The sequence below is a fragment of the Gopherus evgoodei genome, chromosome 2 (assembly GCF_007399415.2).
Source record: "Gopherus evgoodei ecotype Sinaloan lineage chromosome 2, rGopEvg1_v1.p, whole genome shotgun sequence".
Lineage (NCBI taxonomy): Eukaryota > Metazoa > Chordata > Testudines > Testudinidae > Gopherus > Gopherus evgoodei.
This window is the reverse complement of record NC_044323.1, coordinates 82,117,405-82,144,512: the sequence shown is the minus strand read 5'-3', so window position 1 is coordinate 82,144,512 and position 27,108 is coordinate 82,117,405. Positions and strand designations below refer to the sequence as shown.

General features: G+C 42.2%; 1 protein-coding gene across 3 annotated transcripts in view; it reads right to left on the bottom strand.

Moving 5' to 3' along the window:
• The window catches only part of ZDHHC3 (zinc finger DHHC-type containing 3), a 49,353-nt gene extending 22,470 nt beyond the window's left edge, over positions 1 to 26,883 (bottom strand). The window contains exons 1-6 of one of the 3 annotated variants that reach the window (XM_030551175.1): positions 26,587 to 26,883; positions 18,431 to 18,540; positions 10,194 to 10,635; positions 8,478 to 8,602; positions 2,442 to 2,538; positions 127 to 208 (exon numbers count right to left, since the gene is read on the bottom strand). In XM_030551175.1, coding sequence (XP_030407035.1) covers positions 127 to 208; positions 2,442 to 2,538; positions 8,478 to 8,602; positions 10,194 to 10,499 — 610 coding nt within the window. In that variant the 5' untranslated portion in view covers positions 10,500 to 10,635; positions 18,431 to 18,540; positions 26,587 to 26,883. The remainder of the gene's footprint in view (positions 1 to 126; positions 209 to 2,441; positions 2,539 to 8,477; positions 8,603 to 10,193; positions 10,636 to 18,430; positions 18,541 to 26,586) is intronic. The other 2 variants (XM_030551174.1, XM_030551176.1) reach the window with 2 other exon arrangements.
• Between the last annotated feature and the right edge of the window lie 225 nt (positions 26,884 to 27,108).

The window sequence follows — 27,108 nt, the reverse complement described above, 5'->3', positions numbered from 1 at the left end:
TCATAACATTAACAGCATTCTCTGGCAACTAGCAGTAAAAAAAGCTGCCCTTCCCCTAAACTATATCATAATGCTTTCTCTACAGGTTAATTTGGTATTTGAAAGGAATACTTCATCAATACTCACTTGTCCAGTCTTCTTCAAAGCAATACAGGAAGTGAAATCCCACCATGATTAGGGCATGCATGGAAATTAGTGCTATATACATCTGAAACACAATGTATTTAAAATATTTAAGCATAGCTGTAAAAGCTGCTTATACATATATGTCCAAATAAACTACATTAAAACTGTTAAGGCTGCAAAGTCGAGCACTCAAAAATTAGGAAATGCCAAAACTCAGGTAGACAGCCTTAATTTGGCCTCCTGGTGCGTATGCATTCTGACGCAAACTTGTTATATGATGGTAACACCTAGCCCTTATATAGCACTTTTCATCAATTAAGGGATGGTCATACAAAGAAGGTCAGTATCATCATTCCTATTTCACAGGTAGGGAAACCAAGGCAGAGATGCAGTGAGTTGCCCAAGGTCACCCAGCAGGACAACAGCAGAGCTGGGAACAGAACCCAGGTTTCCTTCATTCCAGTTCAGCTATCTATCCACAAGGCCATGTTGCCTATCCTATACTATTTGTAGTCTCTACTGCGTAATATAGTCTCTATTGATAATGTGCAAAGTGAGATTTTTAGAGGCTCATAACTTGGCCAAATTTGGGTGTATTTTCAGGGCGACAGCAAATGGCAACCCCTGATACCAGGACAACACTGCCAAATTTCAAGTCAGTGTTCCGAAGCATGGAGATGCTAGGGCTTTTTAACAGTTGTAAGATTTTATTGAGTTTCTGGTTTTATTTTTACTATTGGCAAAATGTGATTTTCCTTGATCTCATTCTGAAAAACAGCTAAACCATTTTCCCTTAAATTTATAAATAAATAAATTTAAACATGAGGCAGACACATAGCATGGAAAATTTTAATTTGTTACCTATAGGCATTGCTACCCCCACCACTTGCACCATACACACATACACGTAGGAAGGTTTTCATTGTAGTGGTACAGAATGAAACAAATACTAACAAATGTGGGAACATAATATCTTCCAAATGAGATGCAAGTGAAAGATAATGGAAAAATATTTTTCTTTTGATGCTTGTATGTGCTACCATCCTTCCTCCTCCTGAGCCCTTAAAAAGAGATTAATAGAAAAACTTGTTGCATCTTTTCCTCAGATTAGGTGTTTAATACGGTCCACTTTGAAATAGAGACTTGTCAAATTTATCTGAACCTGAAATCCAACATCCCACATTCAGGATGAGCCAGCTAGGAATAGTATTCCAATCTGGATATTGAAAGGAGAGATATATTTATATTTCCCATTCCTCCCTCTTAAGCTAGTACAGGCTTAATCAGATGGAAAAGAGACTAGTCCAGTGGAAAAGTACCTGGTGTAAATATTTTCCTGTTTTCCCAACTAAACTAGGTATTGTGCGGCAAAAATAAAGTTGACCAGCTGTGCCTCTGACAATAGCACAATACACCGTACAGTGAAAAGCAAATTAAAGGGTTCATACATTTATTTTCAATTCTTACTTCAAGTCTGACTGAAGACTTGCACCTATTTCTTAATATTGTAACAGTCCATCTTCCACCTAGAGACTTACCATAAAAGACTACTGATAAAATGGACCACCACCAAAAGTCAATTGTGCAGCTGTAATATTTTCCTGACATGAATTTTTTGGGTGAAATCCTGGGATTTTTGTCATTGACTTCAATGGAGCCCAGATTTCACTGTTTACATGGAAAATATTGTAATTAAGTTTGCAGTCCCATACTTTTGCTCTATATACAGTAGATACAGTCAGAAAATCAGAAGCATTTCTGCCTGATTTTTGAGTGCCAACATTGACTACTTACAAGTAGAACCCTTGTAATCCCTGCCAAAAATATGAGGTTTCTCTCCACTCTTGCAGCAAAGAGGTAACAACAGATACAATAATTAGGCACAATCTTATTATTATTTGTATTATTGTATCATTTTGGAACCCTAGTCATGGACCTGAATTCCATTGTGCAAAGTACTGTATAAATAAAATATTAATACAGAACAAAAAGTCAGCCCCTTCCCCAAAAAGCTGATTGAGACTTTACTATTATTACTGTGGAGTATTTTGTGAGGTATATTTACTGCTACGCTATGTATTATACCAATCAATGCCACACAATTGACAAAATAAATGGCAAAGTACCTTTTGTGATGACTTATTCCTGTTCTTTTATTACATTTGCTCCCTAATATTACAAATTAGCAAAATTAAATAATATTTCCCAGTTCTACTTAAAAAAAAATTTAAAAAATATCTTCAAAGCCGTTTAACAGTCATGCTTGGAATTTCATTGAGTAAATTTTTCTGTTCAACCAGAGACAGACAACTTACTGTAAACAGTACAAAGTACTTCTGGTTATTCTCTCCTACACAGTTATTAACCCATGGACAGTGATGATCCATCTTCCGAATACACCTCTTGCAAACACTGAAATAAAGAACAAAAACCTTTATAGTGTGTGGTTTTCAGAAAATACAGCAACAGTACAAAGAAAATATTGGGCACTTGGAAAGATAAAGAAGAGAATCCTGAAATACAATTTGAAACACACACACACACAAAAATTTGGCTACTTCTGTTCAAAATTGTCAACCATCCTATTGTCCCTAATTGCAGTCATGCAAAAAGTAAACGTCAAATCACAACAAAGTAACATTATGATTAATGGTTCCACTAATATACAGAGATTGAATATTAAGCTTAAGCAAATGAAATGAAATAGATTTAATCTAGTCTGGGTTTGACCTCCAGGCTCTGTGAGAGTTTCAAAGTAGTAGAATAAAAAATAAAATCACAGGATACAGCAATGGATAAACTTCTCAGAATAACCTTTGTAACAAATTACTGAAATTTTTCCTATGTATTAAATTTATTCTGAGAGGAGATTTACTTAAAAAAATAATAACGGAAAATTCTAATTATTTTTTCAGAAAAAATACCTGACAATGAAGTCAATCAGGCACTGGATTAATTTACCAGCGGGAGTCACTGAGACACCACTACCACAATTACAAATTAGATTTTAAGCACTTGGCAAAAGTGGGCAGAAGCACTAAAGTGTAACAATTCTAATTACGAATTTTAATAAACAAAAGTCCTGCAAATGCATACTGTGCTTAGGAGTCAAACAATCAAAGATGATTAATTCATTGTCATATTAGTTTCTCTTAGTTTACTAGTCACTGCTGCTTCACTGGCATTTTAAATCTCCAACTAACATCATAAAAGCCTTTTTGCTCTTCTATCATGTGATACAGCAGTGAAGAAAGCCAGTCCCTTGGCGCTAAAATATACAAAAAAGTATGAAAACCAACTATGAAAATCAGGAATATGTGGTTTCACAACAACCCTCACAGGATTTAAACAGAGAAATGGAGGGTTCTGCTTATTATATTTTTCTTATTATAAAGTTCAACTGTTTTGACCTTAAAGAAAAAACTCAAACACTTAAAGAAACTAATTACAAGAATGCACTGACAATAAAACAAAGAAAAAGTTAATAAATATTAACATCCCTATTTTGAAATAGTCAAGTATTTACTACAGATCCTGGAAGGAAGTAGTCCCCAAAGGCAAGAAATAAAATTCCCATGATGCAAATAAGCAACTAAAATCTTGATCTTGGCTGTCAGACTGTGCAGGCTCAGGACCAGCATGCTTTGCATGATTGGGCCTTAAGATTTTTTCTCCGCAAGCGAACAAAGTTACTCAGGTCAACATTTGCCCCCAGATTCAATAGTCATCACTAACACAAGAAGCTTTGTATTGCAGGAAGCAGATTAAAGTTATTGTGATTTAAAAACATGCGTATTTAAAAGGGCATCCTAATTTAAAAATAAAATTAGTTGCTTCAAAATTGTCCTATTGATGACACACACTACCTATGGTGACTAAGATAGACAAAATTAGTTTTTCCATCAGTTTATTAGATGTGTGCATGTGCACCTTTGGGTATAATCAGTTTTACTCTCATGCACTATTCTGCTGGTAGCTCACATGCACATTCTTCCCATCTCTGCAAGAGTGACACAGCAGTAGAGCCTGTTCTGCGTATAAGTCCGGGGCTAGAGAGGCTCTCCTCTTCCCTGGACCTCTGGCTATCGGCCCAAGGAAGACTATTTTTTACTCCCCAAACCTCTACAGAGGGCAAGAGAGCGCTATCAGAAAGAGGTAGGGAGCAGGGCATGCCCAGCAGTACCTTCATCAATGAACTCCCATGTGGGTACAGGAGAGCACAAGGAGAGTAAGGGAAACCTCTTTCTTTCCCTACACTCATTCACACAGCTAGGGAGTACTGGGAGGCTCAGTGAGGGAGCAAATCATCCTCTTCGTTACCCCTTGGATCAGTTTATGAGCCAGAAGGCAGACCACAGGAGGAACAGATGCTCATTCCCCAGGCTGCTCCACAAGATCTTGGAAATAGAGAAGCCGACTAGCTGGGAAGTAGGTATCTACCACCTACTCTCTGCCACACTCGTGGGGAAGCCAGGAGATGTTGGGTTGAGGCGAGAGAAGGAGTACCCTCCAGAGAGATGACGTGGAGCACCCAGGTCAAGAGGGGAGAGAGACAGTAGTCCACACAGGAGTCCTAAGGAGTAGGGATGGGAGGCAACAAGGGGCTGGAGCTATGACATCACCTGCAGGAGCCAATGGGGGGACAGCGTGAGAGCTGAGGCTGAAGTAACTTCCAGGAGCTGAGATTAGGGTAAGGCAGGGAGTGGGAAGCAGCAAAGACCCTCCACCCTCAGATGCTTCAGGCCAGATGGCAGAGACAGGATCATCCTGCTTCCTTCCCAGGAGCAGGGCCAGAAGCTCATGGCCAGAAGGAGCAGTTAGTTGGGTGCAACTGCCTCATACAATCATGTGAACAGCAGGAACACTCAAGCACGGGGCAACCAACACTCTCTGCTGTGCATGTATATGATACTGCTGAGACACCCACAAACAAAACAACAGGGAAATAATTCGTTTTAAAGGATTCCCATGGACTTCAATAGGCATTGAAGATGGCCTGAGAACTAGCGATGTAAAATGTTAACCAGTAAGCATTAGTCTTACCAGTTAACCCACCTTAACTATTAACCCCTGATTAACATTTTACATCCCCAGTTAGCAGAAAATGGTTGTTGGTGGTGGTAGCTATAGCTCTACCAAATCTAAAGAGACAGATGGCTGCACAAGGCAGCCTAACCCCCCAGAGTGAAAGTAACTGCAGTCCCTTCATGCAAATCCTCTAGGAATACACTGGGGGGAAGGGGAATGATGAAGCTCAAACAGATCCTTTAACTACTTACTGAAACAAAGTTTTTCTATTTTATACTAAAAACAAACAAAAAAAAGTATCGTCAGAAATTAGTGACCTAAATAACTGTTTTAATACTAAAAGCTTATTGTGAATAACTTCCCCAAGGATGTTTGTCATATCAAAAAGAGAGAGGGAAAGTGGAGGAGGGGAAGGGAAGCCCCAACTCCCCACCACAGGTATAATTTAGGTCCCATAATTTTGGTTTGTCCTCTGTAAATCAAAATATGGAAATCTGAAATTAAATTACCTGTATTTAAAGCAAGCTTTAAATTAATTTAGTAGTAATAAAAAGGGCTAATTAAAGCCAAAGTCACAAATGCCATCAGGTCCGTGAATGCAGACACTAGTATTTTGAGACAAGCCACTTTTTATGGACTTACACACATTTTGATTTCTGACTTCTATGACTTTCTATTTACATGTCCTCTCTGGGTCTTCTTCCTCTCAGTTCACTCTTTCACCCATTTCTCTTCCTGTTTCATTCCCACTTACCCATATTGTATATCACTGATTATCTTGACAACAGAGGACCCAGTGACAGACTAGCAAAGTAAGATTTAATACAAATCAGAGCTATATCAACCTTCTGCAGTCTTGCTGCTTATAACTGCAACTATAACTTTCACATGCTCACCGTTGAGCTGTGTGCAACAGCCTCCCCTGTATTTATACACCACTTTCCCAGAAAAAAATACTTTATTTTAAATAATATTATATTTCATAACTCTGAAAAAGTGATTTAAAAATAATTAAGAAATGTTTATGCCTTTTAAAAGTCACACTTGTCATGGACAAGTGACTGACATGCTTGAAGAAATTTGGTCCACAAATAAACCATGACAAAGAAAGTACTGTGCATGACTCACATGTCATTTTCAATTGCTTTTAACCACTGGTGAATAATTCTGGTTCAAATGTGTCTGTGACCCAGAGATCTCTTTGTACCAGACAGGGGTTTATATGGGTTAGAGGGATCCTCTGCCTTCACAAAATCCCCTGGCAATGATTTCCACAGGTTGACTGTGCATTGTGTGAAGAAATACTTCCTTTTGTTTGTTTTAAACCTGGTGCCTATTAATTTCATTTGGCGACCTCAAGTTCTTGTGTTATGAAAAGGAGTAAATAACACTTCCTTATTTACTTTCTCCACACCACCAGTCATGATTTTACAGATCTCTATCATATCTCCCCTTAGTCATCTCTTTTCCAAGCTGAAAAGTCCCAGTCTTATTAATCTCTCCTCATATGGAAGCCATTCCTTACCCCTAATAATATTTGTTGCCCTTTTCTGAACCTTTTCCAATTCCAATCTACCTTTTTTGAGATGGGGTGACCACATCTGTATGCAGTTTTCAAGATGTGGGCGTAACATGGATTTATATAGAGGCAATATGATATTTTCTGTCTTCTTATCTCTCCCTTCTTAATGATTCCCAACATTCTGTTCGCTTTTTTGACTGCTGATGCACATTGAGTGGATGTTTTCAGAGAACTATCCACAATGACTCCAAGATCTCTTGCTTGAGTGGTAACAGCTAATTTAGACCCCATCCTTTTATATATATAGTTGGGATTATGTTTTCCAATGTGCATTACTTTGCATTTAACAACACTGAATTTAATCTGCCATTTTGTTGCCCAATCACCCAGTTTTGAGAAATCCCTTTGCAGCTCTTCGCAGTCTGTCTGGGACTTAACTACCTTGAGTAGTTTTGTATCATCTGCAAATTTTGCCACCTCACTGTTTATCCCTTTATCCAGATTATTTATGAATATCTTGAATAGGACTGGTCCCAGTACAGACCCCTGGGGGGGGGGCACCACTGTTTACCTTTCTCCATTCTGAGAACTGACCATTTATTCCTATCCTTTGTTTCCCATCTTTTAACCAGTTACCAATCCATGAGAGGACCTTTCCTCTTCTCCCACGACATCTTAAAATCTGACTGTTGCCAGATGCTTCAGAAGAAATTAACAGAACAGGTCAATTTATCGAGGGACCCATCCCACCATCAGTCCCAGCTTCTGGCCACCAGAGTTTTAGGGACACCCAGAGCACAGGGTTGCATCCATGACCATATTAGCTAATAGCCATCAATGGACCTATCCTCCATGAAGTTACCTAACTCCTCTAACAACTTACTTGGGCTGTGTAAGGGGAGGGCGGGAGAGTATCAGCTTCTGATGCTTGCCTCACAGCACAGTCCAGGTGGGAAAAGTGACCTGGATGCAGGGAGTCTTGGTGTTGCTCCTCACTCCCCTGATCATAGCCTCCTAAGGTAGTGCAGAGGAACGTTGGGGGGAGGGGACGAGTAGTATCTGTGCATCACCGCTCACACCCTCGCCCCACGTTTCGCTGCCAGGAGAAATCTGGGCACCCCCCATGCGTTGCCTCTGTGAGTTTGCAGTGCTCCACTGCCAGCTGGCAGCACACAACTCTGCACTGCCTCATCCTCCCCGTGGCACTCTGGGCAGTTGCCCTCGTGGCCCACCCCTGACTCTGGCTGTGTGTGAAGTGGAGTTGTGTTCTACGTATTAGTAATAATTAGTAAGCTGTGGTGTACTGTTCTTCTGGGAACAGCAAGCCTGGTAATTCTGTGAGTGTCCAATGAAACAGGGGCTGGACACTAAAGGGGATTCTCGCAGGACTCAGGGGTTGGTGTGTCCCTATTGCTAACCTGCAAAGAGAACAGAAGATCTGGAGGGGAGTGCTTGTATTGCCAGTAGGGTCAAGAAGCTGACCCCAAGCAAGCCACAGACAAAGGCAGGTAGCAAAGTGTTCACAGTCAGAAAGCGTCAATGTCAAAAGGCACAATATCAGAGCATTCTGGGACATGCTACACTGGATGGTCTTCGTTGAGCACTGGGCTTTTCAGAGGAACTTAAGAGAGTTAGGCACCCAACTCATATTAGCGTTAAATGGGAGTTAGGTGGATAAATCCTTTAAGCCCCCTTGGTAATCCCATCCTACAACAGTACGCTGGTCCACCACATAAGTACTCTCTTTTAATCCTGAACCACAGCATCACATCATTAAATCACACCACACAAGTGACTGTACCTGCAATGATGTGCTCTGTCTGGTTTGATGCTACAGCATTTTGGACACTTATAAACGACCTGTCCCGGCTTCAGCTGTAAACTCTCAATGAATTCTTTTGTGGCATTACCTTTGGGCACAGCACCCTGGAAATGAAAACAAAGATTTCAGTACTCACAGCGTTCACCAATAACATCAAGAGACTCAGTTCAAGCTCTTGGAAGGGAAGACAGATGCAAGTTTCCCTAACACCAACCATAATATTTCACAATTTGATTGAACAAGAGAAAGATACAGAAAGGACACTATTGTAAGGCCACACTATAGTACATAAATAATAAGCAGAGTGTAATCCTTATCTGTTTACTTGGACATGTCATCTGACCTTGTGTCACAGCAAACTGTACATATGCATGTGTCCTCATAAAAGTTACACAACTGAAATGTTTTTGCTTACATTAAATGTTGTGGACAAACATATTTTGTGTGTGTTCATAAACATCCAATTTGTTTTGGGTTTTTTAAATGAGAACTTTTAGAGAAATGTTAAGTACACAAATACCACTTTAAAAAAAATAAAAGGCCCAGAAAAAAAATAAGACTAGGTAACATTCTTGCATTCACTACGATGGCGCAGTTTTTGAAGTCTCCCCTTTAATATGCATCTTTAATATTGCTGAGTTATTGTTGCTGAAGGAACCTTAACTCTCAAAAGACAAGAAATTAAAGATATCTAACCTTAATATTAACAATTTCACTGCTAGGTCAGTTCCCTGCTGATGTTCCTGAATAAGATGCAAGCTAAGAAATAAATACAGGCATTCGAGTTTTCATGGTGGAGAGTTTCACCTACAAAGTGTAGCTTGGGGGAGGGATCAGAGTGGCAGAGACCCTTTCAACATTCCCAACACCAGCCACTAGACTCTGAAGGCAGAACAGACAAAAGGTACTCTCCTTTCCAACAGCTAGAAGAACAAGAATTTTAAATTTAATCTACTAGACCGATATGAAAGAAAAGGCCATCAAAGAAGATTTCGGGATAGCACTCTGATAAAAATCCCCTTCCCAACAGTTCAGAGATGCGAGGAGAAAGGAGAGTAGGACTGTGTTTCTGACCAGGTCAAAGTCTCTGGATATTGCACTATCCATCTTGTATTTCAAATCTAACCTTAGAATGTTTAGCCTTCCAGTCACGAAGGGTCTGATACATTTTTGAAGCCACAGAGATATGGGCTGATGTTATATGGGGGATTTAATGTTAAAACAGACAAACAAATTAGTAGGTATAATCCAATAATTTCAGCTAAATCATTAATGTGAAAAAGAATCATAACTTTTTTATTACAGAAATCATCGCAATTTTTTTCCTACCCTAGTCCACTGTAGTGACATTTGATGAGACAGACAATAGAAACAAGTTTTTCTAGCTTTCTGGCTTGTCAGGTCATGACAATCCACAAACATTATATCTAGTACTGGTGAGTAAAAGGGTGGTAGTCTCTCTCTTCCCCTTTTCACACTAATAGGAAGCTGTTCATACCAGGCGCAAGAGAATCTGAGATTTGGTCCTTTACATTTGGCAAGTCAATCTGGCACAACGGAATGCTATATTAGCATACCACAACACCAAGCTTACTCATCATGACGACACAGACACGTTAATTTAAATTTGCTATTCACCAAGGGCCCAAGTTACCCTATATCTGGCAGGCAAGAAAAACAGAACAGTATACTTACCGGATCTGATAGCATAGCTCGAAAATGTGAAGCCAAAGCCAGGAAAGCCAAAATGTTGAACAATATCCCATTGATCACGCTATAAATATAGTCTCTTGATGGAACTAACATAACAAGAAGGACTACAAAGTCTGCATAGAAGACAAGCATCCAGGTAACAACAGCACATGCAATACCACAGCCGTCTCGAATAAACCACATTGTTCCCAAGGAACTCTGGCTAGGAGGTGGAACACACTTGTCTGGCTGGAGGTATTCAGGTCTCCTCTCAATATCTCTGAAGCGGTGGATTGGAGTAATCATCATAGATTATAATGTCCATACTTGCATGTGAAGAAGAATCAAAAATAATCGTCTTCTGCTTTACAAATGAAACTCAGAAAGCTCCTTCTACATAACGGTATGAGAAGCATGTAGAAGATTCCAGGCTGCAGAAAGGGAGCTGAAATACAAAAAGAAAGTCAATAAATATAAAACTGTGTTTTAGAAATAATCTAACGTTTATATGGAACTTCCTGCCCAGGAGCCCAAGTGCTTTTCAAACTTTATCAGAAGACTTATAAATTATACATAGGAATCCCTTAACCCACCACTGAAACGCATACACTGCTGGGGAGAAACGCTTCAACTATTTAACAACACACAACACAGCAGTTAGGTAGGAACTGGTAGAAGCAGCTGCGGAAGCAGCCAAACCAGGGACTGCAGCACTAGGAGAGAAGTGGATAAAATGGGCCCAGCCAGGGCCGCTCCTCCCCCTGGCATCCCCTCAGATGCACAAGTGTGAGATTCTGCCACACTCTGAGGAAACTACTGCCCAGGTGGTTCCTTCCCTCCACATCTGGTCTTGGGGAAAACCTGCAGAGAAAAAGCAGTCAGAGACTCCAGCTGGAGCAGCAGCCAAATGTTTGGGCATTTAGGGCTTGTCTACATCACAAAGTTGCAGCGTTGGTGAGGGGGCTACAGCGCTGCAACTTAGGAGGTGTACACATCTGCAGGGCATCACCAGCGCTGCAACTCCCTGTTTGCAGCACTGGCCGTACTCCCGTTTTGTCTCGGGTGTAGAGGATCCAGCGCTGGTGATCCAGCGCTGGTAATCAAGTGTAGACACTTACCAGCGCTTTTCTTGACCTCCGTGGAATAAGCAGGTATCCCAGCATACCTGAGGAAGCCTCTGGTAATCAAGCAGGTCTCCTTCCCCGGTTTGCTCTCGCGTTCCCCGAATCCCCGAGCAAGCAGGTCTCCTTCCCTGCGGTTTGCTCTCGCGTTCCCCGAACCCCCGAGCAAGCAGGTCTCCTTCCCTGCGGTTTGCTCTCGCGTTCCCCGAACCCCCGTGCAAGCAGGTCTCCTTCCTTGCCGTTTGCTCTCGCGTTCCCCGAATCCCCGAGCAAGCAGGTCTCCTTCCCTGCGGTTTGCAGGGGGGTTCGGGGAACGCGAGAGCAAACCGCGGCGAAGCTGGTCTCCTTCCCCGGTTTGCTCTCGCGTTCCCCGAACCCCCCTTGAAGCCGCCCAACAGCGCTGCAGTGTGGCCACATCTAACACCACTTGCAGCGCTGGTTGCTGTAAGTGTGGCCACTCTGCAGCGCTGGCCCTATACAGCTGTACTAATACAGCTGTAACAACCAGCGCTGCAAAATTGTAGATTTAGACATACCCTTAGAGAACTCTGTTTAGTTCTGACTGGATTTTCTCTGCCCTGTGCTGATTGGCTGTTAGCTCCAGCCCTCTCCTTCACTGTCTCTTCACCTTAAGCTTTACTCTACCACCTGCCCCTCTTATCCACTTCACCCCCTTGATGTCCCCTCTCCCCTTTTTCCTCTCCATTTATGTTATCCCCTCCTAACTAAATCCACCAAAAAAAAAAAATCAAAACGTTTCCCAAAGATGTTAGCTACCATCACATTGTTCACTCTGCTTTCATGTTATCACCCATTTCCTTCACATGGTGCCTGTCTTGTCTATTTAGATTGTAAGCTCTTCAGGGCAGGGGCTGTGTACTACAGTACTCCATGTTTGTATAGTACCTAGCACAATGGGGCCCAATGCAGTTGGTCTTTACGCACTATCATAATGAACATGATTAATAATAATAAAATAGGAAGTGAGGATCATATCCAACTGAAACAGCAGGTGAATTTAATTCTGTAGAACTTTCTCACTCAAACTGAAATCTATGTTCCAATGTTAACAGCTTTAACACCACTTGCATAAAAATGCCATGGGATTTTTAATTACCCAGCTCCCCAGTTTCACATCTCATCCAAAAGTCTGATGATCATATACGTTGCCCTATAAATTATGTGTTACTGAACACATGGTATTAACAAGCAAACTACATTCAGCCATAGCAACACAAATACATCCTATGTGGTAGGCAATTTTTTCCCTAGATCATTGGTTGCAATTTCCTAATCTTTTCTTTTCTGTATTTATACCTTCTTCTTCAATATCAAACTGGAAAAATCTTCCTACAGAAAGCTACACTGGGAGATTTCTAACATTCAGAAGAAAATGATTTTTCTCACTTGGTTGAAATGGATCACTTTTGCCAAAATTTAGTTAGGTCCGTTGTATACATGATTGCTATGTTTGGTGCATATTGACAACATGGACCATCTGGTGAGGATGACTGTCACTAACAAACCCTTGAGTAGGAATAAATTCCTCAATGGAATGGATTCCTTTTTTTTCATCAAGAACATGTATTCTAGTGCAGATAAAACAATATCAAAACAACTACTAAGATATCTGGTAGATTCTGAACTATAGCACGTTTATCTGGCTTCCATTATAAACCACTATTTCTAGGATATTATCTCCCTTTTAAAAAGGATCTGTTTCCCATCAGAAGTCAATATCTTAGTCTGGAAATATATATTTAAGTAGGGTTATCGATTAATTGCAGTTAACTCAAAAAAATGGATCACGATTAATCGCAATTTTAATTGCGCTGTTAAACAAAAGAATACAAATTGAAATTTATTAAATATTTCAGATGCTTTTCTACATTTTCATATACATTGTATTCTGTGTTGTAATTGAAATCAGTGTATATTATTTTTTATTATAAATATTTGCACTGTAAAATTATAAACAATAGAAATAGTATTTTTTAATCCACTTCATACAAGTACTGTAGTGCAATCTCTTTGTCGTGAAAGTGCAATTTACAAATGTGGATTTTTTTTTGTTTTGTTACATAACTGTACTCAAAACCAAAACAATGTAAAATTTCAGAGCCTACAAGTCCACCCAGTCCTACTTCTTGTTTGGCCAATCGCTAAGACAAACAAGTTTGTTTACATTTATAGGAGATAATGCTGTCCTCTTCTTATTTACAATGTCACCAGAAAGTGAGAATAGGCATTTTTGCAGCTGGATTTGTAAGGTATTTATGTGCTAGATATGCAAAGGATCAGCCACCACTCCAGAAGACATGCTTCCATGCTGATGACGCTCATTAAAAAAATAATGCGTTAATTAAATTTGTGACTGAACTCCTTGGGGGAGAATTGTATGTCCCCTACTCTGTTTTACCCACATTCTGCCATATATTTCATGTTACAGCAGTCTCGGATGATGATCCAGCACACGTTCATATAAAGAGCACACACACAGCAGATTTCACAAAACGCAAAGAAGGTACCAGTGAGAGATTTCTAAAGACAGCCACAGCACTGGACCCAGGGCTTAAGAATCTGAAGTGCCTTGCAAAATCTGAGAGGGATGAGGTGTGGAGTATGCTTTCAAAAGTCTTTAAAGAGTAACACTCCGATGCGGAAACTGCAGAACCTGAACCACCAAAAAAGAAAATCAACCTTCTGCTGGTGGCATATGACTCAGATAATGAAAATGAACATGTATTGGTCCGCATTGTTGTGGACTGTTATCGAGCAAAACCAGTCATCAGCCTCGACACACATCCCTTGGAATGGTGGTTGAAGCACAAAGAGATATATGAATCTTTAGCACATCTGGCACTTAAACATCTTGTGATGGCAATAACAGTGCCATGAGAATACCTGTTCTCACTTTCAGATGACATTGTAAACAAGAAGCAAGCAACATTATCTCCTGCATATGTAAACAAACTTGTTTGTCTGAGCGATTGGCTGAGCAAGAATTAGGACTGGGTGCACTTGCAGACTCTAAAATTTTACACTGTTTTATTTTTGAATGCAGTTTTTTGTACATAATTCTACATTTGTAAGTTCAACTTTCATGATAAAGAGACTGCACTACAGTACTTGTATTAAGTTAATTGAAAAAAATCTCTTTTTTTTACAGTACAAATACTTGTAATAAAAAATAAAGCGAGCACTGTACACTTTATATTCTGTATTGTAATTGAAATCAATATATTTGAAAATGTAGAAAACATCCAAAAATATTTAAATAAATGGTATTCTATTACTGGTGAACAGTGTGATTAATTGCGATTAATTTTTTTAATCGCTTGACAGCCCTAATTTTAAGATTTTTAAACTCAGTGGTTTAAAAAAAAATAAGAGAATAGCTTTATTGACTCAAGGTTTTTTTTTTTTTTTAAATATTAGCTAAAAATTGAGATAAGAAAATCTTGGCAAGGGAGCAATCAATTTGCTTTAATGACTTAATATTTTCAAAAAGTTATAGCATGTGTACAGTAGCTGCTTTTCAAAGTCTAACATGCCAGGTATGTTTTTAAATCCAGAGACAAGTAAAAAAATTTTTACATTATGCCAAAATACATATGTACACAAACCATAAGTGTTCCTAAAGAGCCATTGCCATCCTTCAATATAAAAATCCACCTTTCAGCAAAGAGATTTTAACAGCTCCTTCTACCTTGCATTTAATAGTCCTGTACAAGTGGTTAACTTTCTGCATCTACTTCTAAATACTTGTCTATCTGGAAGGTACTGCAAAAAAAAAAATTAATGGAAAAGTGCATTTTTCCATCCTGATACAGAAGAGAGAGGGACTGTGTGTTCATCAAAAGTCAAATTGCTGAGTTTCTAGAGACAGAATGTATGCTGGGCCTAGTTTTCAGTTTAATTGTTAAAACCAGTCCAGCATCTCAGATACTGCAGATGGGTGTTAAAGAAAAAGTAGTCAGAAATACAGAAATATTTAGGACTTAACAAATCATGTTGTCAGAGAAACTTCATTTATTGTCTAGTTGAGAAATTAATCCATCTGCTGATCTGAAATCTCAATGCTGGATCCCACTATCAATCTGCATAACACAGGATGTGCATTTTAACCGAAAAGGAACTCATTGACTTAGTATGATCCTATGAATAGCCGTGAACTCCCTTAGGGCTTGTCTACATCAGAAAGTTGCAGCGCTGGTGAGGGAGTTACAGCGCTGCAACTTTGAAGGTGTACACATCTGCAGGGCACCACCAGCGCTGCAACTCCCTGTTTGCAGCGCTGGCCGTACTCCCGTTTTGTCTCGGGTGTAGAGGATCCAGCGCTGGTGATCCAGCGCTGGTAATCCAATGTAGACACTTACCAGCGCTTTTCTTGACCTCCGTGGAAGGAGGAAGCCTCTGGTAATCAAGCTGGTCTCCTTCCCCAATTTGCTCTCTCGTTCCCGGAACCCCGAGCAAGCAGGTCTCCTTCCCTGCGGTTTGCTGGGTGGCTCCGGGAACGCGAGAGCAAACCGCGGCGAAGCGGGTCTCCTTTCCCGGTTTGCTCTCTCGTTCCCCGAGCCCAGAGGAAGCAGGTCTCCTTCCCTGCGGTTTGCTGGGTGGCTCCGGGAACGCGAGAGCAAACCGCGGCGAAGCGGGTCTCCTTTCCCGGTTTGCTCTCTCGTTCCCGGAGCCCCGAGCAAGCAGGTCTGCTTCCCTGCGGTTTGCTGGGTGGCTCCGGGAACGCGAGAGCAAACCGCGGCGAAGCGGGTCTCCTTTCCCGGTTTGCTCTCTCGTTCCCGGAGCTCAGAGCAAGCAGGTCTGCTTCCCTGCGGTTTGCTGGGTGGCTCCGGGAACGCGAGAGCAAACCGCGGCGAAGCGGGTCTCCTTTCCCGGTTTGCTCTCTCGTTCCCCGAGCCCAGAGGAAGCAGGTCTCCTTCCCTGCGGTTTGCTGGGTGGCTCCGGGAACGCGAGAGCAAACCGCGGCGAAGCGGGTCTCCTTTCCCGGTTTGCTCTCTCGTTCCCGGAGCCCCGAGCAAGCAGGTCTCCTTCCCTGCGGTTTGCTGGGTGGCTCCGGGAACGCGAGAGCAAACCGCGGCGAAGCGGGTCTCCTTTCCCGGTTTGCTCTCTCGTTCCCGGAGCCCAGAGCAAGCAGGTCTGCTTCCCTGCGGTTTGCTGGGTGGCTCCGGGAACGCGAGAGCAAACCGCGGCGAAGCGGGTCTCCTTTCCCGGTTTGCTCTCTCGTTCCCCGAGCCCAGAGGAAGCAGGTCTCCTTCCCTGCGGTTTGCTGGGTGGCTCCGGGAACGCGAGAGCAAACCGCGGCGAAGCGGGTCTCCGTTCCCGGTTTGCTCTCTCGTTCCCGGAGCCCCGAGCAAGCAGGTCTCCTTCCCTGCGGTTTGCTGGGTGGCTCCGGGAACGCGAGAGCAAACCGCGGCGAAGCGGGTCTCCTGTCCCGGTTTGCTCTCTCGTTCCCGGAGCCCCGAGCAAGCAGGTCTCCTTCCCTGCGGTTTGCTGGGTGGCTCCGGGAACGCGAGAGCAAACCGCGGCGAAGCGGGTCTCCTTTCCCGGTTTGCTCTCTCGTTCCCCGAGCCCAGAGGAAGCAGGTCTCCTTCCCTGCGGTTTGCTGGGTGGCTCCGGGAACGCGAGAGCAAACCGCGGCGAAGCGGGTCTCCTTTCCCGGTTTGCTCTCTCGTTCCCGGAGCCCCGAGCAAGCAGGTCTCCTTCCCTGCGGTTTGCTGGGTGGCTCCGGGAACGCGAGAGCAAACCGCGGCGAAGCGGGTCTCCTTTCCCGGTTTGCTCTCTCGTTCCCGGAGCCCAGAGCAAGCAGGTCTCCTTCCCTGCGGTTTGCTGGGTGGCTCCGGGAACGCGAGAGCAAACCGCGGCGAAGCGGGTCTCCTTTCCCGGTTTGCTCTCTCGTTCCTGGAGCCCAGAGCAAGCAGGTCTCCTTCCCTGCGGTTTGCTGGGTGGCTCCGGGAACGCGAGAGCAAACCGCGGCGAAGCGGGTCTCCTTTCCCGGTTTGCTCTCTCGTTCCCGGAGCCCAGAGCAAGCAGGTCTCCTTCTCTGCGGTTTGCTGGGTGGCTCCGGGAACGAGAGAGCAAACCGCGGCGAAGCGGGTCTCCTTTACCGGTTTGCTCTCACGTTCCCGGAACCCCCCTTGAAGCCGCCCAACAGCGCTGCAGTGTGGCCACATCTAACACCACTTGCAGCGCTGGTTGCTGTAAGTGTGGCTACTCTGCAGCGCTGGCCCTATACAGCTGTACTAATACAGCTGTAACAACCAGCGCTGCAAAACTTTAGATGTAGACATGGCCTTAGACTCTGATTCTGCAAAATACGTCCACGCTTAACTTTACTACAAAGTATTAAACCCATTGATTTCAGTGGGACTACTCACAGAAATAATATTAAGCACGTGACTATGTTCTGCAAGGTCAGGGCCTTAACTGCTAGATAATATTACCACTGCCACTATTTGAAATCTGCTAACATTTAGCTTTCTGAAGTACATATACACTTTCTGAAATTAGAGAATCCTAATGTTACCATCTTGCCTTGGAATTTATGTCACTTAATCTGACCTCATGTATAACATAACCCAGAGTATCTCACACAAAGAGAGACACAAAAAGAATCTGACTTCTTGAAAGATCTGCAAATCTAGGTTATACTTAAAAATATAAACATGATCTCAGGTATAATTGTATCATTTCCTTTCACTTCATTTTTTTTTAATTAAAAATATTTAAGAGACACTGTGGTTGTGCGTGTTTCATAGACGCTATATCAACTCATTGACACTATTTAAAGAATTGGCACCTGTGGTATTGAAGTAATACTTTTTCAGTAACCAAAGTGATTAAATTTATCTCACATCCCCAGCAGCTAAGAAGGGTGTTCTAGACAGGAAGTATACGGCTTTAAATAACTTAGTCTCAATAAAAATGTCATAAAAGAGCAACAATATATGTGTTTAAATATACTGCAAACAATAACTATTTAGGAATCTGAATTTACCATTTCAACTGAAAGCTTCAGTGATTATACCTATGAAAACTAAATGAATCTTTTCAAATAAGGGTATCTACCGTGACAGAAATTGGTAAGGAGGTTTATTTGTGTACCTGTAACTGTGAAAGGGTGAGCTTGCTGCACCAGTTTTATGCAACATAAATCTTCTTCGTATCTAAGATGTGCCTGCCACAATTTGCCCAGATCAATTCTACCAAAGGATCTGTGGGATAATTATAAAGAGACAGAAAATTTTAATGTTTTCTAGTTGCTTCTGTTAAGACTAAAGCGCTCTAGTTGATCAAGAGGAGGGGAACTCATTGCCCTAGTTTATTTACTCTGAGAATTTTTAGCAGTTCAGCCACGTTTGGTCTAGTCCCTAGGTGCTTCTCTAGTGCTACCAACATGGAAGCAATAGTATAGACTGGATATAGGTATTTTTAATACTTTGATTTCAACTTGCTGGAAGAAAGATCAGATGACACATAGGAAAAAGTTGTTCTGGCTACACTAGCATTCCCATCATTGCTAGCACTAGCGGAGCTGCACCGGTCGGTGGTAGGACAACAGTTTGAGGTTCTCTTAAAAAGTCTAGCAGAAAAACAGTTTTTCTGGGCAGAAAAACATTATAACCATGTTAAGGAACACTAATTCAGCTTAGGTGCCTATCAAGGTTCAAACAACCGTGCTGCAAACTCCCATGACTTTATCATGAGTCACATGATATTCTTCTTACAGCTACAGCTCTTGGGAGTCAACATCACATCATTGGGTCATACCCATGGTTCACAAAACTGTGTTCATGTGGTTATTTTTGTATTTTATATGGGGCTATAGCTCACAGCTTTATGAAAAATCAACTTTTCTTAGCCAATACATCAGAGACCAGAGTTTTATTTCTTTGATTTGAAGCGTCTGGTTTTGGGTGGAGGTTTAATTGGAGTTGAATATTTCTGAAGGAAGCAGTTGAGCAAGGATATGAATATGTAAAGAGAACTTTTCCCTGAGGAGTAGGGGGAGGTAGAAATTAGCCAGCTTCAAAGGCAGGCCTGGTTTAGCTGTGAGGCTGAAAATCAGGTCTGGAGACTCTGTTCTGACAGCAGCAGACAGGCATGTATCTAATAGACAATGAGGAGATATGGCTGTTTAAGAGACACAAAGCCCGATTCTCTCATTTACACAGTGTAAATAAGCAGTCACTAGTCAATGGAGTTACATCAGTATAAGTGAAAGGAGAATGAAGCCCATGGTTTCTCAAATGAAGAGATACTAATATTTTCTGTCCTAAGTAACAAAGAGCTTTGTTTGAGGTACACTATTTCTCAGAGCAGATGGTAACAGTTTTTGTCTGAAATCTATATAATTTCTGTATGAGTTTACCTTGCATTAGAAGTTATTTTGCAGAAGCAATCAATGGATGGCATTTGGCATTGTTTAAAGCACTAACCACATCACCATCTGTTAAGGGCATTTCTATCTTGCTTTGTTCAGGAAGAAGCTAACAAAGAAAGATGAAGTCAGTGCTGGGCTACCTGTCTAATGTAAGGATGCATTGGATCAGGGTGAACCACATCTAGTAGCAGGAGACTGGACATAAAAAAAGACTAAGGGTCTGATCCAAAGCTCATTGATGTCAATAGGCATTAGATTAAGCACCTGAACAGATCTATGGCAGTTTCAGAACATGCAGAAGCATTTAAGAAAACAGAATCCTATACACACCACATTTTAACCGCCACCGGAACAAGGAGGGCAGAAGTTTTCTTGTTTCTTAAGATCCTGTGCGCTTAGAAACGGCTAAAGAAATGTCAGCTACTCAAGCTGCATAAAGAGAGAAGTATAAATCCTGGAAATATAAACACAAAGGAGCTGATGACCAAAACAGTGAATGGGGACATCATGCTTTCAGCTATTAACTATAAAGCTTTACAAGTGTTGGACAGGATAAATATTACTGGTCTTTTAGACCAGCTTTGCTATTTTGATGCTAGCCCAGGACTTAAAATAGTAAATTCCAGACCTCACACAAGTGTAATTCACAATATCCCTCAACTTCGCCACAGTCGCCAAAGGTACAGTCATCATGAAAAAGCCTGCTTATGTGATGAATAAGGTTTTCAGTCTCCATTTTGGGAAACATATTGCTGTAAAGAGCGTGTTTCCCAGAGAACCACAATAGTAAATGTTTAGTGTTGATCGTAAATAAGAAGCTGGAATTTACAACTATAATTTCCAATAGTGTCCAAGACAAGGTGTGTTAAGGCAGAAAGGGCACTCTGAGTTAAAAGACTGGAACAGAGAGAAAATTATACAGCAGTTAGGGCTCTAACCTGGGACTTGGAAGACCTGGGCTCAATTCCCCAGTCTACCACAAACTTCCTGTGTGATGTTGAAAAAGTCACTTAGTGTCTCCAGGTCTCAATTTCCCCATCTTTAAAATGGGAATAAAAATTACCTCACAGGGATGTTGTGAGGATAAATATATTAAAGACACTCATATACTAAAGTCATGGGAGCCATATAAGTACCTAAAATAGATACATCATGCACATTTAAAAAAATAAATCTCTAAACAGCTTTTAGATATACTCTTTCAGTATTTCATTTATATTCAAAGAATGAAGCTGCTGTGACAATTATTATTTTGCAGCAGGACTGCAAGTTGGACTGTGAGAATCTACTTTCCCACTAGAAAGCACAGAAAAATCTGTTATCCTTGAAGTTGTAAGGTAAATTCTACAGATTAACCCCCAAATTAATTTTAAAACACCATCTCTAACCTAGAATTTCTTTACTGCAGTTTAAACCTAGTATTTCTGTTTGCTGAAACTAACTCCCAAGAATAATTAATCCCTGTGATCATTTTAATGTTCTTTTACATATCTGTATAGCTTAATAATTTTTGTTGCTATCCTCTGAACATCATCCTTTATAGTGCCCAAACGTGAACACAGTACTCCAACTGAGGTTTAACCAATATGGAGTACAGGAGGGCAGTTACTCTGCATGTTATATTACGCTTTAGCAACGTGACTATCACAGCTGGGGTGGGGTTTTTTGCAAAAGTGTCACATTGCTAGCTCTCTTGATTTATCACTCATTATAACACCTTGATCTTCCTCTCTCTGGCACTCTACTACTACCTTCCCAATATTTCTTCATTCTGTATTTGTGCATTTGAATATCCCTTCTTTATGTGCAGTTCTTTATCTTACTTTTACAGAATCTCAGTGTACTGATTTCAGCCTATTTGTTTTATTTCTGAAGATTGTACTGCATTTAATCCTCATCCCCTCAGTTTAGCACTATCTGCAAGACTATCATACTCTGCATATCATCATCATCCCAGTCACTGATTAAAATACTGACAAGTGCCCCACAGCACCCCATTCAACACTCCTCCATTCATCTGAATGGAACATTAACATAATATTTTGTGTCTCTAGTGTACTCCTCGATATAGCTATACGCTAAGGATTTTCCAGAGACTTGGGCTATCCCAAAGCCTGTGGTAGCAAGTATTTTGACTAGTTATCTACTGCAGTGGTTCTCAACCTTTCCAGACAACTGTACCCCTTTTAGGAGTCCGATTTGTCTTGTGTAGCCCCAACTTTCACCTCACTTAAAAACTACTTACTTACAAAAATCAGACAAATACAAAAGTGACACAGCATACTAGTACTGAAAAATTGCTTATTCTCATTTTTACCATATACAATAAACCAACTGGAATATAAATATTTTACTTAAATTTCAGTGTATAGTATATGAACAGTATAAACAAGTCATTGTATGAAATTTTAGTTTGTACTGACTTTGCTAGTGATTTTTATGTAGCAGTTGTAAAACTAGGCAAATATCTAGATGAGTTGAGTATCCACTGGAAGACCTCTGCGTACCCCCTAGTTGAAAACCACAGACCTAGTGGATGATATATAAGAGGTCGCTGATAAAACTTACTGAACTGCAATATCAATGAGACTGCAAGCAACCTTCTGTTCCTTGAGTTCATGCATCCTGGAGTATATTCAACTACAATTAGGATAGTTACATTTTCTAATCGTCTCTGAAATGACCTTAAATTTGAGATTAGTCGGATCTAGAGTATAGAACAAAGAGGATCCACTAGCTCCTGTTAGTCACATCTAGATTACTTTACCTGGTCAGCTTGTAGAGAAAAAATGTTCATGTAAGATGTGATATAGTATTACTATACTTCTTTCACAACTAAGGGCAGGAAAGTAGCATTCAAAGATATTATATACTAAGATTCTTGTTACGCTAAGGCCAAGTGTACACTACAAACCTATGTCGGTATAACTATGTCGTATAATCCAATGAGCATGTAGTTATACCGATTTTAACCTCCTGTGAAGGCAGCGCTACGTCAACGGGAGAGCTTCTCCCATCGACATAGCTATTGCCTCTAGGAGAGGTGGATTAACTATGCTGATCGGCACAAGAGTGTCTTCACTTAAGCGCTACAGCGGAACAGCTACACCAATCCAATGTTTTAAGTGTAGACCTGCCCTAAGATAAGAAAAACTAGTCATTAAAAATGCAAACGAGGGAACAAAAATGTCATCACAAGACAAGTTCCCACATGTCTCGTACAGAACCCTATTAAGATTTGTAGTCAGAAACTGACAACTTCCTACCCAAGAGAGAGCAGCATAATAATTCTGTATTCACTGCACTATTATGCCTGGTGAAAAGCATTTGCCCTCTTAAATCCTATTCCTACAGAAGGATTAATAAAACAAATATTGTCATGAAAACTTCTCTGTGAGGGACTTACCTTATTGAGCAAGTTTTTAAATAGGTATGTGTAGTTCATTTATAACAGCAGCATTTAAATAAAAAGTAAATTGAAACAGAACCTTTATTATGAAAAATGATGCAAAATATTTCAAGAATTAATATGCTGAAAATCTTTGATTTATTTGGAAAAATCAAGTTTCTTTTATGACAAAAAAGCTCTGCAATTGCATCAAACTTCTGGGGTCCTTGTCTCTAAATTTCTGTGAACGTTTTGTCCAAAAGCAATGCTTCTTATTATGATCAGTCTCATAATAAGATGAAATAAGAACTACTCATGGTAGTACATTCTACAGTCAAACAGCAGTAGTGTTTGTATGACTCGCTCTTTAATGTACTTTTAAAGGCAATGACAGAAACAAACATGTAGCTTCACTTTTACATAAAAGTTTCTACATGGACAGTCATTACCTTATTTTAAATAAGCCTTTTTTGTTACTTTCATTAAACACTGAAAAACATAAATTTCACTGAAACTGCCTCAAGATCCTATTGTTTTGTTGTAGACCAGAAGTGGGCAAACTACAGCCCGTGGGCCACATCAAGCCCGCGAGACTGTCCTGCCGGGAGCTTAGGGGTCGAGCCGGGGAGCCTAGTCCACGGCCCCTCTCTCGCTGCCTCTCCTCTCCGTTAGCCTCGCTGTTGCGCGGGCCGCACTCTGGTCTGCCGCTCCCACTGGACAGAGTGGGGAGCGTAGCAGGCTCTGGCCGAGTGTCACGGCTGTGAGCTCCTGCTGCTGGTAAGGGGGAAGGAAGGTTGGTAAGGGAGCAGGGGTGCTGGGGTGCAGTCAGGGAGAAGGGGGCAGTTGGACGGGGCGGAGGTTCTGGGGGGGGGCGCGGTCAGGGAATGGAGAACAGAGAGGGTTGGGAGTGGGAATCCTGGGGGGACTGTCATGGGTGGGGGTGTGGATAGGGGTTGGGTGGGCAGTCATTGGACAGGGAGCCGGGGGTGGGGGTTGGATAAGGGGGAGGGATCCCGGGGAGAAGTTGGGGCAGAGGGTCCCAGGACAGGGTGGTCAGGGGACAAGGAGCAGAGGGCAGCTGGATAGGTAGTGGGAGTCCCGGGGCTGCTGTCAGGGGGTGGGAGTGTGGATAGGGGTCAGGGCAGTCAGGGGATAGGGGGGTTGGATATGGGGCGGGGGTCCTGGGAGAGGGCAGTCAGGGGACAAGGAGCAAGGGGGGTTGGATGGCTTTGAGGTTCTGAGGGGGGCAGTCAGGGGGCGGGGGCCAGGCTGTTTGGGGAAGCACAGCCTTCCCTACCCGGTCCTCCATACAGTTGATGTGGCCCTCGGGCCAAAAAGTTTGCCCACCCATTATAGACGGCAGTCATTTGCTGTAAAATATCAACACACTTTCTATGGTACCCTCATAATAGAACAATATGCCATCATAATTTGAGTGAGAGCCTCTCTCTCCCTGGCTTATTTGCATCTTCATCACCTTGAATGTCCAGCACAGTAGTCTCATTTGTGTGTCTGAAAAGATACTTGCCCTTATTTGGACTGGGAGTCAAGAAAAATCTAACAGAATTCTGATCTGCACTCTGGGAACAGATTCAAAGTGATCGCAGGTGAAAGATGAGTATTTGTGATTTCTATTCCTAGGTTATCTCAAACGCTGAAGAGTTCTAGTGAACAATACTGAATTTATATATTTATGGAAAAATTATTCTATAATAATGTTGAAAGAGCACTAGAAATATTTAAAAGTATTACAAATAAATCCATAGGAATTACTTTTCATTAATTCAAAAAATCTGTTATCCTTTTTAATTTATCAGACCCCTTATAGCAGTGGCTCTCAACTAGGGGTACATATATTCCTAGGGGTATGCAGAGGTCTTCCAAAGGGTACATCAACTCACCTAAATATTTACCTAGTTTTACAACAGACTACATAAAAAGCATTGGTGAAGTGAGTAGAAACTAAAATTTCATGCAATGGCTCGTTTATACTACTCTATATATGTTTCACTGAAATGTAAGTACAATATTTATATTCCAATTGATTTATTTTATGATTATATTGTAAACATGAGAAAGTAAGCAATTTTTCAGCAATAGCCTGCTATGACACTTCTGTATTTTTATGTCTGATTTTGTAAGCAAGTCGTTTTTAAGTGAGGTGAAACTTGGGGTACGCAAGACAAATCAGATTCCTGAAAGGAGTTAGGGTGACCAGACAACAAATGTGAAAAATCGGGATGGGGGTGGAGGGTAATAGGAGCCTATATAAGAAAAAAATCCAAAAATTGGGATGGTCCCTATAAAATCGGGACATCTGGTCACCCTAAAAGGGGTACAGTAGTCTGAAAAGGTAGAGAGCCACTGTCTTATAGCATCACAGTTTTAGAACGGCTTATACATAAAACTGGAAATCATAGCTTTTATACAGTAATATGCTGTTATAAGCTCCAATTAAGCATCAAATGATGTACAAAATGCTTTTCAGATGAGTGCACATGTTTAACTGTTCAAATACTTGTTAAAGATCTCACCAGCACTCAAACTTCTTTATTTTAATTCAATCCTAGGTTGCCAGGACACTGTCCAACTGTGGAGGCTGCAGAATTTAAATCCCATGGCACCTCATTAAAGGATGTGTTTATATATTGTTGTGAACAGCATTGTTCAGTAATACAAACAGTGCTGGGATGCTGAAGGCCTAAATGTAGTAAAATAAACTTTTTTAAAAATAGTTAAAAGTCTATTTAAAAAGACACATCTTCCAAGGCTGCTGCATGGGATTTACCTTGTAAACAGTGCCAATGTGAAAATATTTGACTGGTGCAGAACCCAAATGCCTGATGTATGTTCCCTTGGCAGAAACAGCTCTAGTAAATGATATGCTGGGGCCTGATCTGTGCTGTCTGAACACACCCCAACTTCCGCACATTTCCAAGGACTTCAGTAGACGTTTTAGGACCCCAAAGAGTGTGGAAATGGGCTCCTGGCCGCCTGGAGGAGTTCTTTATATGCTCTGAATATACGCCAAAAAGACTATCATTACGGTTGGAAAGGGACTCCAGATGGTTATGGAGCACTTGGGGGGGTACACCTTGTTTGTTTGTTTTGCATTTTCATTAGCCACATGCTCCCCAAGATTTCTCTCTCCCCAACAGCCCGTGCATTGGCTCACTTCTTCAACCCCACCCCCTTCCAGCTACATCTCCCAAGCCAAGCGGACAAGGATCCCACTGGAGCTCAGGCGTTGCACGGCGCGAGCCACACCTGCCCTTGGGGACACCGGCTTCACCTTGCAGGAACACACTGCTCACCCTTGCACGAGACAATACCAAGCTCCACCTCGAGTTTCCTGACCCGCCTGTCGCCCGCCCGCATCTCCCTGCAGAGGGGAGTGCGGCTGCTGCCAGCCCCTGGCTAGGCGTGTGCGGCCGCTGCAGGTCCGCCAGCTGCCCCGCTACCCACCGCGAGCCGCGGGGCTCAACCTACCCGCATAAAGAGCCGCCGCCGCCGCCGCCGGTCCCCGCAGCTGCTGCTGGTCCAGCCCGCCCGCTGCCGCCGCCGCCGCCACCCCCGCTCAGCGAGTGCAGAACCTCGCAGCCACCCGGGTCAACGTTCCGTCGCCCAACGCAACGTTCCATTCGCCTCGCGAGCCAGGGACGCCAAGCGCGCGACGCCCCGGGGCTGCTACTGCGGCAGGAGGCGTCAGTGGCTACCCGTGCTACCCCCTAGTCCTACTGGGAGGGGGAGAGACCAGGAAGTGAGCAGCGCGGAGAAGTGTCACGCCCTCTCCTTTCTCTTCCTCCACATAGCGTCATCTCCTCCTCCGGACCTGGTCCCTCCCACACTGACTGAGCGAAGCACGTACTACGGTACCCCTGTTGAGCGAAGCCCGGGCACGCGATGAACTGCAATGCATTGGCTTCGTACAACTGTTTCTGTTCACTCGCTAAGCACCTGCTGTATCCACACTACACACACAGGGCTTGCTGCTGTTGCCGCCACTGAGCT